We start from the raw sequence: 15,609 nt of genomic DNA, 5'->3' as shown, positions 1-15,609 counted from the left end.
TCCGAGTTCTATTCCATTACGAGGCAAAGTAATGTGACAGTTATGAATGGCCCCCCCTAAATCAACCATTGCTGCCACATTAGCCTCCTTGTTGTGTCTTAATTTACAAGGAACCAAACCATCTTAAATCAAACTGGTACATGCATCCATTCACTTTTCGTCCAATCAAAACTGAATTACCTGTCAACAGAGAAGTACACTTACAAGTGTGAAACCATTTGACCATGTTATATTTTAATTTGCAGAGACAAAAATGACAAGCAATTTATTTACATAAAACTGTACAAAAGCAAATTAAATTATGCAAAGTATTTCATAAATAGTTGGACGAGTGTTGAATACATTTCGCCATGTTAAGCATAGTTGCGTGCATAGTGACTCATAATAAACGATGAGAAATTGTTCTCTGCTTCACTATCAACATCCAAGTAGCAGAACAATAGTCAATGATTAACATTACAAACAGATCGTACCACACTGAATGCAAGTGCTTTAAACTGTAGGAAAAGTCTGAAAGTAAACCCCAGGTAGCCAAACAAATGATGCTTCCTCCAGATGTTATCATTATACCTTCACCTAGGTCACAACTCACATGATTTACTATATTCATGATCATCCTCACTTTTTATTTTTTATCTATTTATTTATTTATTTTTGCTTAAGGACACATTTTCTTATTTATCACTGAGAGCATATACCTAAGATTATTTAGGTCTTTAGATTTCTCATGACTGTTTTTGGATGGCTGTTTGATTCTTGACAATTTCTTCTGGTCTGTGTGTTTTATTCTATTTTCCTACAAGACAGCTTCCTAGGGTAGTGTTTCAGTCAGACATCCTCAGTACCATCTTAGTTCCTCCTCCCATAAAAATAATGCCTCCCTTGTTTTCTGAAACTCAGGCAGCAGGCCAGTCAGAAACCATACAGAAATGATATCTGGAGATTCAGAAAGAGCAGTAGATTTTAGATTGAAGCTACAGACGTTTTAATGCACATAAATTTATATAGTTACTCATTAATTTATAAATGTGTCCTAATGTATAATGCATGCAAAATTCACTTGAGAGTCTTGTGTACAGAAAACAAATATGGTTTATATACTGTACAACCAAAATGAAACCATAGCTGAAAGAAACACAACAAAAAAGAAATAAAGAATAAAACTCTAAATCAGTATTTTACCTTGCCAAATGGACTGATTTCACTCCTGATAGTATCTCTGTGTTACACTTACAAAAAACGCTTTCATCTTCTAGTCAGATTTAAGCAGCCCATATTAATGCCTTAACTTTGCTTTATGACATAACAATATTTAAGACTGGTCCATTATCTGAGTTTGTCAGAAGGCAAATTTTTAATATATTATTTATTATGTTCAGAAAATAAACATGGACAAACATACAGGATCAAAAAAGTTGGGAATAGCCCATTTCCCCTCATTGTCCAAACCCAACAACCGTTTTTTTACCGTAACAACAGGTATAAAAGGCACAGTTGCTTATTTTGCATTCACTCATTTATTTTTTTGTTTCTTTTTATTGATTTTTTTTCAAAAGCACTCTATATATGGAGTGGCACCAGATTTAACCTATTTAAAATAAAAGTCATACAAACACAAAATATATTTCTGTGTCATGCCAGCTCATTATATAATAAACATGTTATGACAGCTAATTCTACTAGAATTACTGTGAATACTTACAGTACACTGAATTTTATTCTTTCACACCCATTTTAGTTTTAAAGAGAGGTTCACGAGTTAAATGACAATGGCATGGCTATCTTGAATGGGGTGCAAACATCATTGGGGAATGTGGATCCAATTAATCCGAAGGTCTGGTATGACCCGTATTAGTTTTATAGACAAGAGAAGGGTTTAAGATAGGGTGAAATGAGCTATCAGTGGTTTCAATGTCTCATGAAAGAAAGAAATGCATTAAAAAAAAGTTTGTCAAACATCTGTGTTATGCAATTGAGTATTTTCTTTGTAACGTGCAAGAAAAAATATGTATACATTTCATAAGTATCTTTAGAAGTATTTTGTCTTAATAGGTACTTACAGATTATACAAGGCAGAACTGCTTTAATGCAGTTTCCTAACAAAGTACTAGAATTGCATCTTTCCATAGTGTAAATAATAATCAAACATAAACATGTTCAATTACTGATATTTTAGTCCAATGTTTTTTGTTTGAATTACATATCTTTTTGCATCCTACCTATTATACATAAACTAACATCAAAATGAAAACTCCATTTAAGAAACAGCATGAGGAAATGACCCCCAAATTGTACCCCACCAAACAGAGAAGCGGTTTTCAAAGATAAGTATTTTGAGGACCTATAGTGAATTATCAACCTATATTCCAGGCTGTGTCACTTTATAGTCTAAGAAATTCTGCAAAGCATGAAACTACCCAAAGCTACATTGTTTCTACAGTTTGCTAGAGAGCCATCAAGGCTATGCCTTAACCAGCTTGCAAACATTCAGTGATGAGTTTGTTCTCTTCACACCTGTTGTTCCCTATTCTGTCCACGGATTGTCACTTTCGTCTGAATGTCCCAGCTCAATTTTCAGCCGTGTTAGGTTATCCTCTATAGAGCAAGTAGCTCAAAATCTGCATATTCTGTTTCTTTTTATTGCACTGGAAAAACTCTGCTTTCACCTTTGAGATATACATTCTGTGAAAAATGTCACTGCCCAAAACTCCTTTCTTTCATGTTCAGTCTAGATTTGTTTAAATAATGTTCAAATCACATTAGTGATAAAGTCAACTAGGGTGTCACCTTGTTTCAATGTTGCGAGTCTCAAAATATTTCTATATTGCACACGATTCAAAATTAATGCACTTGTGGTGCATCAAAGTGTGCACTGAACAAGTAAAAAATGCAATTGTAATTTAAAATGTGGATAAAAAGAGCAGCAAGCATAGCCTGGATTCTAAAATGATAATCGTGGACTTAAGACTATATGCCAATGCATCTTTCTTAACCTACCCATGATCCATAAATACTATTTTAAAACATGGAATCTTCCCTGATAATATTACCTGAAACTAAACTTGAACCTCAACCAATTGCCTATTATAATACCAAAAATATATCTCACTAGTTTTCATTTTCTGAGCTTTCAAATAAAATCCATTTCAAAAGAAGGAACATTTTCCTGGGCACTATAAAATGAATTAGTGTTTGATTGTTTCTGTGCATACATGGGTTCAGTTGCTTTTGTTGCTTAATGGTTTTCCACGTCAAGACCAAATCAACTTCATGATTTCCCTGATCTGCCATATGATCTTTGGCCTTTGGATGATACAATTGTTCAAGTTAGTTAATAATAGTGGTCTTGTTCTGAAAAAATATATGTAATTTTTAGAAGTCATAATTGGTGAAATTGATACATGTAATCAAGACTGTGTGTATACTGAGAATATTTGGTGAATGTATGGAATTGAAGTTGATGCTCTTGACCTGAAAATAACAACATATGCCAATTTAGGACTGCAATCACCCACCGAGTATTGTTTTGCTCTTAGTCTTTGTTGGAATATTAAAGCTTTGATCTTCCCAAAATGCTTTTTAATACAGTCCCTCTTTCTAAGGACTGTACCTTTAGAGGGACTCTATCACTTTCAAAGGATTGCCTTTGATGGTGATAAACCATTTTCTGATGGTATGTCTGAAATACATTTTATCTGTCCTGCTTGTTTTTGACCAGCCAGAGGACGCTCGAACAAAATCAAAGTGACTAAAATCATGCTTCAGCTTAGGGATAATGAGGGTGTGTTGTGTTCTGCTAATCAGGCTTCGTACAGTTACTGTGAAAGAAACTTGCAACTATCCCCCCTTTTTTTTCTTTTCTTTTTTTTTTTTTTTTTTGGAGAGGGGTGGGGAAGAGAAAGGAGTGTTGGGAATCAGTGAAGGGGTTAGACATGCAAGTAACAAGGATGGTTTCTACATTGTACAGTAGAATCAGGCTAACAGTATCACTAAAGGCCTGATCTGGAGGCAGAAGTGGCAGGCAAAGCTTTGTCTCTTTGGTAGCCCCCTCTTTGTGATTAAACGTTTTGCTTTGTAAGGTTTTTGCCCCTTATTCTCCTTTTCATACATGCAAAGAACTTTGCTGTTGCTCCTTTATAGCCTACAGGTAAACTTCTCTTCTAGTGAGAGTATTGACAGGAGATGGCTTATATTCCCCTGTTTTTGTAAGGGGAATATCCTCAGGGTTGGCTTCCTCATTTTTGCTGAAACTAGCTGCACTGAAGGTCTCATAGGATGAGGTCAACTTTTTGTTCAGGAGGTTTCTGTTGCGGTCACCCATGATGGCGGCCTCCCCATTGGCCAGCTTTTCCTGGCTTCCTCGTTCATCAACAGGCATGAAAGTGGACAGTTTAGGCTGGCTCTTCTTCCTCTCCGGAGAAGTACGGACCGGCATCCAGCAGGAGTCTGAGTGGCCATACTCATCACACTCACGAGTGCACTTCCCAGTCAGGGCTACATCTGGAAGAGGCCTTGAATCTGAAATCCAAGGAGAATAAGCCATTAGTATTTGACACTCCTCAACAGGCTCCCCTGATCTATATGAAATTGGAGGAAATATATAAATATATTCCTTACCATCTTATTTCTCATTTCCCAACACCCTCTAGCTCATCATTCCATAGGACAGTTTTTAATCCCATGTGCATCAAAGATAAGGTTTTGCAAAGACATCCAATATTATAGAACAGGAAAGTAGACAAAATGATACATTTAAGTGTGTAGATGAAACAGATATATGTGTGTTTGTTACAGGACAGGGACATGAGGATGGTCTCAGTTAGAAGCTCTAAATACATAGGTAAATTTGTATGGGTGCTAATATTTTCCACATCCATAAGAAAAATTATTAAATCCAAATAGACAATTTTCTGGATTTATAAATTATCCCAGAAGTGGTGTGCTTTTGCCAATTGGATTTCTTCCTGCTTATACATTATTCATAGAATGCAAATATGCAAAACCTTATATTGAAAATACATTCTAAGACATGGGGTGACTCATAAGTAGAACCTAAATTGACAGCACATTATGTGGTAAAAAGTAAAAAGCAAGGAACCAGTAGTTACAGGTATAAGCATACTAGCAATATCACGCACCTGCCCACCCTAGCCCACATCCCCTCACCCCCCTCCTACCATGCCAAATGACCTAATATGTGCTGATGTGTTCACATCAAAATACATAGGACATCTTATCTGAAATGTAATGTACTGGGTGAATATGGGTAAGTTACTAAACTTTGGATGAACTAGCATGTACTCTAATTAATGGTGCTGTCCAATGGAATGGGAAATGACTTTTACTTCTAAAAGGCTAAATCATGTACAAAGAATTCTTAGGAAACAAGATTAAAGATGACAGTTAATAATTACCTGTATGTATAATTGAAAGCATGTGTCTGTCTTTGGAGAATGGTTATGTATTTTCTAAATATTAAAAATGTTTTTACAGACTTTGTTTGAGAAAGAGAGAATGGGAGAGAGAAAAGCCTGTTCTACTTCAACAGATTCTGAGGCAATAACCTGAAGGGTTTTATTTAAAATGTTTTATTGTTTTTTATTGCCAAACAAAAGAACATAATATGACTGCATTCCAGTTGTTATCACATGGTATCATTTTATTACAAGGCTTGGGACTTAAAGACTGACAAATTTGACCTCTGAAAATATATTTGCAACCAGTGGAATCAGTGAAATGTGCATATGCACAATCCTAGTAGATTCGTTTAAAATAGAAGCGGAAGTTATTTAAATTATTCCCAAGATATGTACACTTTCTGCTTTTGCTTCCACACCCCATCCCCTGTAGTTTAACATTTGTATAGGATATTTTAGACGTTTTACTTGGCTAAATCTCCTAAATGAAGGCTCTCCACTAATGTTTGTCATTTTTTCGTTCAATGATGGGTAACTGAAGTATTGACATTTGTCGGCCCATCGATTATTGAAACAGCGTCCTGGGATTTTTATGCCCTTGACTAAGCGTTAACAAGGAAATTCTAGTGTTCTACACTGGAAATCTAGAATTAGCTGACCCTTTCCTGTAGGTAAAATGTAAGGTTAATTATTTATTCCAGTTGCCGATGCTGCCATTTGACTTACAAGTGAGCAGATTCTCTTAATTTTTTCATCAAAAGAAAAAAGTACTTTCCCACTCATTTTTTTACCCTAAATTGTCTGTTTCTCAAATACGTATCTTAGATGCATTATAATAATCAAATTATTGACAAATTTTATTAATGGTTTTTGTAATCTAGTTGGTTTAAATGAACGAACTGCAAGTTCTTTGAGAATATTTCCTATTTTGGGATCCTTTTTTCTTCTCTTTTTTTTTAACCTGACCTAAATGCTTTGAACAGGGGGAAAAAAGGATAGAAATGCAAAGTGTAAGATCAGGTCTGCGTTTTACTCAAAATATTTCCTTTTTTTTTTTCACTGCTTCAACAAATTCAAATTGTTCCTCTTTTCTTATGATAGTGAATAGCAAGGACATGGGAAAATAATCAGGAATTTAGCTTCTAAAATATAAAAAAATCTTTATGAATGTGGTTGTTATTCCCTGCAGAAATGACCCTGAATTGTCTCCAATCATCTCTCCACATTTATGTCTCACACAATATGTCAGTTCACTTACACAGTGACTTATACAGGTGGCTGCTTTTCAGGGATTAATTTGTGTTTTTAGTTTGAAATTCATTGCACTTGTTTTCCTGTTGTTTGAGATGCATTATAAACAGCTTGTAATTCTATATTCATGCTCAAATGAGTCTTCTTACTTTTTAACTTGTGTACCTAAACTACCTACAGCTCATAAGAGATCATACTCATTTATTAAATAGATTGACTGAATCTCTAATCAGCTATAAGTGAGATGCTCTTCAGTTCTTTCCTTCAGTCTTTACTTCACAGTCTGGAGTATTTTCTGCCAAAATTGATTTCCTCTATTGCTTTTAACGAAAGGCAGCTTGTCTTCTGTGCCATCATATACATGCAAGCTGCCACATCTCTATCCAAGAAGCATGACTTTTAATAAGGATCTCCTGTCATTTCCAAAGTAAAACACTTGACTGGGGACCACAGCGGAAGTTGACAAGCCTAATTGGCTGAGACATGTTACAATGTTTGTCATCAAATTTAGAAAAATAATCAAGAAGGGCTATAAGAGATTCATCACAAGCAATCAAAACTTCCAATTTGGTTGACTAAAGTGAATCTTCAAAAGAAATACCAATGATTAACAAATGCAATCTGCATTACGAAGCAACTTATTAAAGAAAGGCATGAGTGGAAAAGTATTTTTCTTTGTTTACATATTTTCTTATTTTAATTATGCATGCATATATTATGAATTTTTTCAACACAAAATTTATGCAGGATCTTAGAGAAACATCACATGCAATTATTTCTTCTTTCCATAAAATACATACTTTTAAACTGTCCTTTTTTTTGTGGCATTATAGAGGAAAACCTTTCACAATTAGTAACTCTTCTTAGTCTTTCACTGAAGGATGTCTTTTCTAACATCTAAGAACATTATTTTATGCTTTAGTACTATACTGTTGTTTTAAATTTTGATCTCAGTGAAGATGGAAGACACTTGATCACAAATCTTAGCTGGCATTGAGCAAATCAATACAAATGAACAACAGGAAAATAAAATAGTATTCTCTGTAAGCATTTTCCACAATAAAGCCAGTTCCTTAGAGATTTTATTGTTGTTGTTTCTGTATTTCTCGATGCCCCCATACCCCATCAATCCTATCAAACCTTGAGAAGACTGGAAGTAAAAAAATGGTATCCATCAAATTCTGTTCTTGCTCAGCATTACTTGTAGAGGTTTCCATTTTAACTAAGTTATGCTATTTACTAGAATCATTGCATCTTATTAGAAAGTTAAGATCCTTTCCTAGACATAAGGTTAATATCTCTCTTGAAAGTAGACAGTTTTTTTTTCTTTTCTTTTCTTTTTTTTTTTTTTTTTGAGACAGGATCTCACTCTGTTGCCCAGACTGGAGTGCAGTGGTGCAATCTTGCCTCACCGCAACCTCTGCCTCTCAGGCTCAAGCGATTCTCCTGCCTCAGCCTCCTGAGTAGCTACAGTTACAGGTGCGCACCACTACCACCTGGCTAATTTTTGTATTGTTTCAAAATACAATGGGGTTTCACCATGTTGGCCAGGCTGGTCTTGAACTTCTGACCTCAAATGATCCACCTGCCTTGGCCTCCCAAAGTGCTGGGAGAAAGTAACAGTTTTTAAGCCATCAAACTAGCAAACAATCTTAGAACAATTCATAACACATGAAGTACTTCCCACATGAAGTTCATCTCTTTAATTTAGCACCTCAATCATATAGCAAGGAGGATGGAACAGCGAAGGGGTCCAAGCTACGGGAGAGCTGAAGCCGAAGAATAAGTGTTTTGACTTTCAATTTACTGTTTTCCCACTACAACACATTGCTTCTTCTTAAAATATAACAGCTGAGTTATTTAGAGGTCAATGACTGCTACTCATAACCATCTGAACAAGCTACAGTCTGCAGAGAAAGAGAAAAAAAAATCTGAGTAGCACAGGAAATAGATGTCACAGAGTCACAAATTTTACTACTTAGTGAAAAGAATGAAACAACCTCCCTAAAACTATACATTTTGGAAAGTGGGGAAAATTACATGTTTTCTTAAGAAGTCAGATTATCTCTCAAAAACATAGTATTTTTGTTTTTACTAGGCAGGGTAGATGGATGGGTGGTGGGCAGATGCTGCTAGATGCTGTTATAATGACCTCAACAAGAAGTGACAGATAGATAATAGATAGAATCATTAGAAATAACAAGGAAAGCCCAGGTTTAGAGAGGAATTTCGTGTTTCCAGAAGCTGCCTTACATAATTCAGAACCCATTAGAGACAAAATTATTATAGGAGAACACAGTAGACTCATTAAGACTTGAAGACAGTTCTGCACCAGGAAGGATTTTAAGTATGCTGAGTTTTGCATCCTGTCAGAATCCCAGACACTCACTCTACTCCAGGTCCTTGGCTTGAGGCTAGAGATACATGGATCTTTGTATTTGCTGAGAGAAGGTATGAAAATGTTATATTTAGTATTAAAATATTTCCAATGAGTTTTCTTAAAGATCAGATATGTAACACACTGTATGTATCATTTATTTGTTTAACTCACACATTATTTAATTTGCTGACCATGTGAGATAAACGGATTGTTAAGTCAACGTATGGACTTCCCAGATGCCCACACCATTCCTCCAATTTGTTCATTAACATCAAGCTCTAGCATATGATTAACATTACCTGACAAAATCTGCAAAAAAATAAGAAGTATTTTCTTCTTTTTATTTATTTTGTTTTATTTTATTTTAGTTTTCGAGAAGGGTCTCGCTCTGTCATCCAGGCTGGAGTGCAGTGGCACGATCTCGGCTCATCGCAACCTCTGCCTCCTGGGTTCAAGCGATTCTCATGCCTCAGCCTCCTGAGTAGCTGGTACTACAGGCATGCACCACCAAACCAGGCTAATTTTTTGTATTTTTAGTAGAGATGAGGTTTGGCCATGTTGGCCAGGCTGGTCTCGAACTCCTGATCTCAAGGGATCTGCCCTCCTCAGCCTGCCAAAGTGCTGGGATTACAGGCGTGAGCCTCTGCTCCCGGCCTGGTATTTCTTTCCTTTAGAGACAAAATAACAAAACAACACAAAACAAAACCACATGCAGGAACTTTTTCCTTTTTTCCTTTTTAAAGTGTTTGGTTTTCTTTCTATGTTTCTTGACTTCCCTCTACACAAAGACTTATTTTTTCTAGAAGCACACTTAAATGCTAGTGAAATCTGGTGGACTTACAAAAGGTTTTACAAAAGGGTAAACAAGAAAAACAAAAGATCAGTGAAAAATGTTTTACAACAAATGTTTTAACATTCCTTTCACTGTCATTAGTCTAAATGAAAATATCTCTTTTACTCAAATGATTAAATAAATGCTTTATTTTAAAATACCTGTTAGAAAATTGTTTACTTTCATTTTATATGATAGGGCTGAGAAAAAAATAATTAAATAAATGCTGGTTAACCAAAACTTTTTTTTGGATAATTATTATCATAGTTAATAAAGATTGGAGGTGAGGAGACAAGATCCAAAAGATGCACAAGTGAGTTGGACTTGGCTTTTTCACGTAAATAACTAAAATGTCCCTGCCTTTTGCCTGTTTGGGGAATTTAGGAAGACTAGACAGGCAAACACATCACAGTTCACGGTCAGGGCGGGAATCACTGACTCAGACCAGCAGTTTGTGATCCTCTAAATGTAGGAACACTTTCTGGAAGAGGAGAAATTTATAGTTATGTAAGCAAGTGTCACTCTGGCCACAAAAAGTCCATTAAGATTTCCAAAGGTTGTTTTAATTTATTACAGAATCACTTGATTTAACCAAAATAGAAGAGTATAGGAAGACTGGCTAATCAATCAATCCTTGCTGTGGCATCATCTGTACCATTCCTGGGCCCTTCCTGCAAAGAGCACGAACTTTTAAAAAGAGCAGGAGATTTAGAGGCCCAATATTGCTCAATATGATTCCAGGCTCAACCATGTAGAAGCTGTGACTTCTGACATAATTTTTCTGAGCTTCAAGTTCCTTATATGTGAGATAATAATACCTACTCCCCCATTTATTGTAAGATAAAAGAGTTAATGTCTATACAGCTCGTAATATGGTCCTGGCTGCCGTGTAGGTGTTCAGTAAATAGTAGGTCATAGCCCCTGGAGAGATTTAAGGAGGTAGAGATTTTTTCCTCTCTGAAGTCTTCCAGGAATAAAAAGGATATTGTTTAAGAGAACAGGCTCAGCAGCCAGGTGATCTAGATTCACATTCTAACTTTGTCACTTCACAGCTGTATGAATGTGGACAAGTTCCTTGATTTTAGTTTCCTCATCTGTGTAATAAATGTTTAAGAATGTATTAATTTCTTAGAATTACTGTGAGAATTGAATGTGTTAATATATATAAAGTAACTACAATAATTTTTGACACGCAGTAAGCCCTCAATAAATATTACTTGCTTCAGGTGCACAATCCCTAATCCAAATTCAGTCTTCAAAATATCTTAGGAAAACAAAAGGATCTTGTTCCCCCTTCATAAGTTTACAACGAACCTGATATGAATTAATACAAGGCTATTTGCATCTTTTTTGTCTCACATAGTGTGAATATTCATATGTTTTACTATAGAAATAATGTGTTTAATTAAAACATGGCCTTAGACTCTTTTAGATTTTTAAAATAATATATGACACATGCGTAACATATAACATCTTATAACATATGAAGGATTCCAAATTTTGAAATGTATCTGCCCCAAGGGTTTCAGATAATTTATTATGGAATAAATACCAATTGTCAAGCAAATGGGTACCTATTTTCAGTTAGTTTTCTAGTAGTGCTAATGGATTTATGCTGATAGAGTCTGTGATACACAGAGCTACTATCTATCTAGAGACATACGCTGGCCACTGGATCCTGGTTACTCCACATTAGGCATCTTCCTACTACTTTTCTATTAGGAGTTTGCCAAAGATTTATTCATCACGTGTCATGGTTGCTCAAAATTCAAGGACAAATGATGTATTATTTGGAGTTATCTTTACAACCTCACAGATCAACCTCACGATTAATCATTTCACTTGAAACTTGCCCCTAAGATACTAGGTTGCCAGCGTGCTATCTTGCTTTGCTTGCATGGGCAGCACGAGGAGCAGCTCCATTAAAAGATGGGTCAAAATTAGCAATACATTATTTTAAGAATGAGAAATTGAAAATCAGGACAAGACAACCTAAACACAGGGTAAATACCTAAAATGCACCATACATCAAAAATCATAAAACAAAACAGCCATTCAGCATGAGCTATGAAGATTTCATGATGCATGGACATGAAATTCTTCCAGTCTCCCTACACATACCCACTTTGGAATGTGACATTACTACTCTTACTGTCGATTTTGCACCCCTTGAAGCTGGACTAGTGTTGACAACCAGAATGTGGCAGAAGTGATACTGTGCTATTTTCAGCCCAGCTATTAAGAGGTCACAACTTTGCATTCACCTTTAGAACTTTGGGATCACCACCCTGAGAGAAAGCACAGTCTAGCCTCTTTGCAGATGGAACCCCACTTGAGACAGAGACCCAGCTGACCCAGCAAAGTCTATCCTAGTCAGTTCTCCAGGTGAATGCAGTCATATGAGTGAGCCAGGCAGAACATGAAAAACCATGTAGTCAATCCACTGAAATGTGAGAAGTAATTGATCTTTGTTGTTTGAAGCCACTAAGTTATGTTTGTGTGTTTGTTTGTTTCAAGGAAATAGTTCATTGACAAAGCAATAGGCCCCTGAAATAATGATCATAGATATATTATGCTATGTGCAATAAATTAACTGTTCCAAGCAATAACCCAGGATCTAACAACAATACATTCTACTTCTTTTTTGTTTGTTTGTTTTTTGTTTTTTGAGATGGAGTCTAGCTCTGTCACCAAGTTGGAGTGCAGTGGCACAATCTTGGCTCACTGCAACCTCCGCCTCCCGGGTTCTAGCAGTTCTCCTGCCTCAGCCTCCTGAGTAGCTGGGATTACAGGGATGTACCCCCACGCCCAACTAGTTTCTGTGTTTTTAGTAGAGACGGGGTTTCATCATGTTGGCCAGGATGGTCTCGATCTCCTGACCTCATGATCCCCCCACCTCGGCCTTCCAAAGTGCTGGGATTACAGGCATGAGCCACCGTGCCTGGCCCATTCTACTTCTTTTATATCTCCTCTTCATGGATAATAGACTGACCAATATCACTGCAAGTACAATGCTTATAACAGAACATTTTCAGAGATATAAGCACATTTAATTAAGAAGTTCAAGTAGAGAGCTACTATCTAAACCTTTAGAAATTCTGGTCCTTTAATTACAGGATTTCACTGTGTTATACCTAGGAGTGCTCTAGTTCAAGCTGACATGCCAAGACAATATTAAAATGTTTAAACATGTTTGAAAGCATCAGCAACTTTTCTCTGTACCTTAGGCTAAACTCAAACAGCAATTGAATGTATCTCAAGAAGCATTTACTGCCCTTAGGCTTAGACCACTGTCATTCTGAATGTGGCATTATTATATAGAGTGGAGATTCTGTATGCCACATCTCAAGCAGTCTTGCTGAATCAACTCAAACATGAATCTGCTGGCTGGCACATGAAAACTGCACTACAACAGAAAAATGTGCGAGGACTGCTTAGGAGCGATCAATTTATGCACATCAGAGACGTGGCTTCACTTTGGTTCTCCTCTTTACCTATGCCGAGTTAGAGATAGCAGCGCTACTCATGTGAAGGAGCAGCGCGGAAAGAGAGGAAATAACTGCTGCAAATGAGATGATTCTCTGATATAGATAAAGAGAACTTGTAAAACCCAGGAACAGACAGGGGCATATATTCCACAATAACCAATTGATTATCCCACTAAGAATAGACCCAATTCTTGGTCATTCATGTTTACTTTTTCACTGAAATAATCATAGCTTTCATAATTTTCCTTCTTGTCCCTTGGATTTTCCTATATTCAAAATTACTTGCTCGGGAATTATATACTTTAATAACTTGTTGAAAACTAAAAGTACTGTCTCCTCACATAAATGCAAATATGTACCCACAAAATTTTGCATGCAGTTTCTGTGGGGTTCAAGATACCTGAATTAGAGTCTCAGAATAGTTCCAACATCCAGGTGAATGAGAAAAAGACAGTGTGTTTTCACACCTAGACCTTTTTTTCCCCATTGAGTTAGAATCAAAGTCACAAATGGTTAAAAATTCAGCACCTGTCCTCAAGAAGCAGAAATTACATGTGGTAAATAAACTGCCATTCAGTGACACAAAGATTTAAAACAAACAAATTATAAAACTCATATTTAGAAGAAAAGAAAACAGGTATGATTATGTTAATATTTTAGGTAAGTTCTTTGGAGGCCCAAATCCAAAAATCCTAATAATTTGCAAGATTCTGCTTAAATAGAAAATTGATTCTTGGGAATGGATTTAACTGATTGCTGATCACCAACCTGAAAAAACTTGTCTCCTTTCCTACAACCCATGTTCAACATTTGCTTCAAACCAGTGTCTTGAATTGCCAGCAACTGAATCTTTGTTTATTTGTCATAAGAAGTAAAATCAGTTCTTGTTACCACAGAAGTCCAAATAAGAACAATAATGATGCAAATGGGGTGCTCTTTATAAGTTAATAGAATTTGTTAGCTACTTTACAATGATAATGATTTTACTAGAAAGTGTATTGGTGTGGTACTAAAACAGTTGTAAATATCAATTTGGAGCCACTTCATTTTAATGGTCTCAAATTGTCAAATTTTACATTATAACTAGGTAATTATCATATGGCAGTATGATCTTTTTACTCATTAGTTCTGTAACTGGATTATTAACTAAATGTTTATTATTGACGATAAAGTTGTAAAATGTATATTCTATGATAAATATTAATATTGCCTTCAGGAATGGATGTTTACTTTAAAAATAGTACATAAAGTCTCCTTTAATTGTAAGAATATCACCTTTGGGTTGTAATCTTGAAGGAAGCGCTCATTTTATCTTTGCTATCCCCCATGACATATACTTTTACACAAATAAAAAGATGGGGGAAAAATGAGAATTGAAAAAAATGTAATAGATATTTTCTTAAACTCTCTTTTCTTCCATATAAACCATGATAAAGCACTTCTAAAAGTAAATGAGAAGAAATAGCCTCTGCAATAAGCAGTTCTTATTAAAATACTTAATGAGTGCAAATATGTTAAATCGAATTAATTCAGTAATAGGGGATGTCTTCAGAAAGAAAGTTTCACTACAGTAGACATCATGTGATATGAGGTATTTCCGTATGTTATTTTCTATTTATTATTTTATGTGAAAATCTAAAATGAACCACATTGAAGCTCAAATCATATTTGAAGTAGAATTGAAAGGTGATTACTTTTTGCACAGGGACAAATCACAGCAATTTAGATTTATTGAAGTAATCCTAGTTTTTTTAATGTAATAAATATGACACCCATGCATTTTTCTTTCCTGTAGTCATCATGAGAAACTATACAGTTATTCTAATAACATGGCTATTTTCAAATCATATTCAAAGATAATATATTCAAATCATATTCTCAAACTCTTTGCTTGGGATTGCCTATTGAAACATTTCAGAAATCACACAGAAAAGCTTATTGGATTGGAACTACTCTTTTAATAACAAGCTGTGTTGTAATAGAATTTCATTAGTGATTGTGATTTGAGAGAAAGACAAAAATTTCAACCTCTGAGGAAGGTTTCAAGCAAACATTGAGTTCTGAAATACTGCTAAGGGATGAAGCTCTGGGAGCTTTTGGTAGGAGCTGAAAAACCATTCATGGGAAGAGTTTTAAACATTTGAAATGCTGGCTCCTTACTCTGATCAATAAGCTGATCAGTTGAAAGTAAAATTGGCAATCACAATTAGGAGCAAAAGAATATCGAAGAGCTCAGGAGTG

General features: G+C 35.5%; 1 protein-coding gene across 6 annotated transcripts in view; it reads right to left on the bottom strand.

Moving 5' to 3' along the window:
• Nucleotides 1-212: 212 nt before the first annotated feature.
• PCDH7 (protocadherin 7) overlaps nucleotides 213-15,609 on the bottom strand; it is a 426,915-nt gene continuing 411,518 nt past the window's right edge. For 4 of the 6 annotated variants that reach the window (XM_004038521.5, XM_004038522.5, XM_055385509.2 and 1 more), the window contains one exon: nucleotides 213-4,518. In XM_004038521.5, the coding sequence (XP_004038569.1) occupies nucleotides 4,142-4,518 (377 nt within the window). In that variant the 3' untranslated portion in view covers nucleotides 213-4,141. The remainder of the gene's footprint in view (nucleotides 4,519-15,609) is intronic. The other 2 variants (XM_019025887.3, XM_055385512.2) reach the window with 1 other exon arrangement.

Source organism: Gorilla gorilla, chromosome 3 (assembly GCF_029281585.2).
Source record: "Gorilla gorilla gorilla isolate KB3781 chromosome 3, NHGRI_mGorGor1-v2.1_pri, whole genome shotgun sequence".
Classification (NCBI taxonomy): domain Eukaryota; kingdom Metazoa; phylum Chordata; class Mammalia; order Primates; family Hominidae; genus Gorilla; species Gorilla gorilla.
The sequence above is the reverse complement of the archived record's forward strand: the minus strand, read 5'-3'. Positions and strand labels throughout refer to the sequence as shown.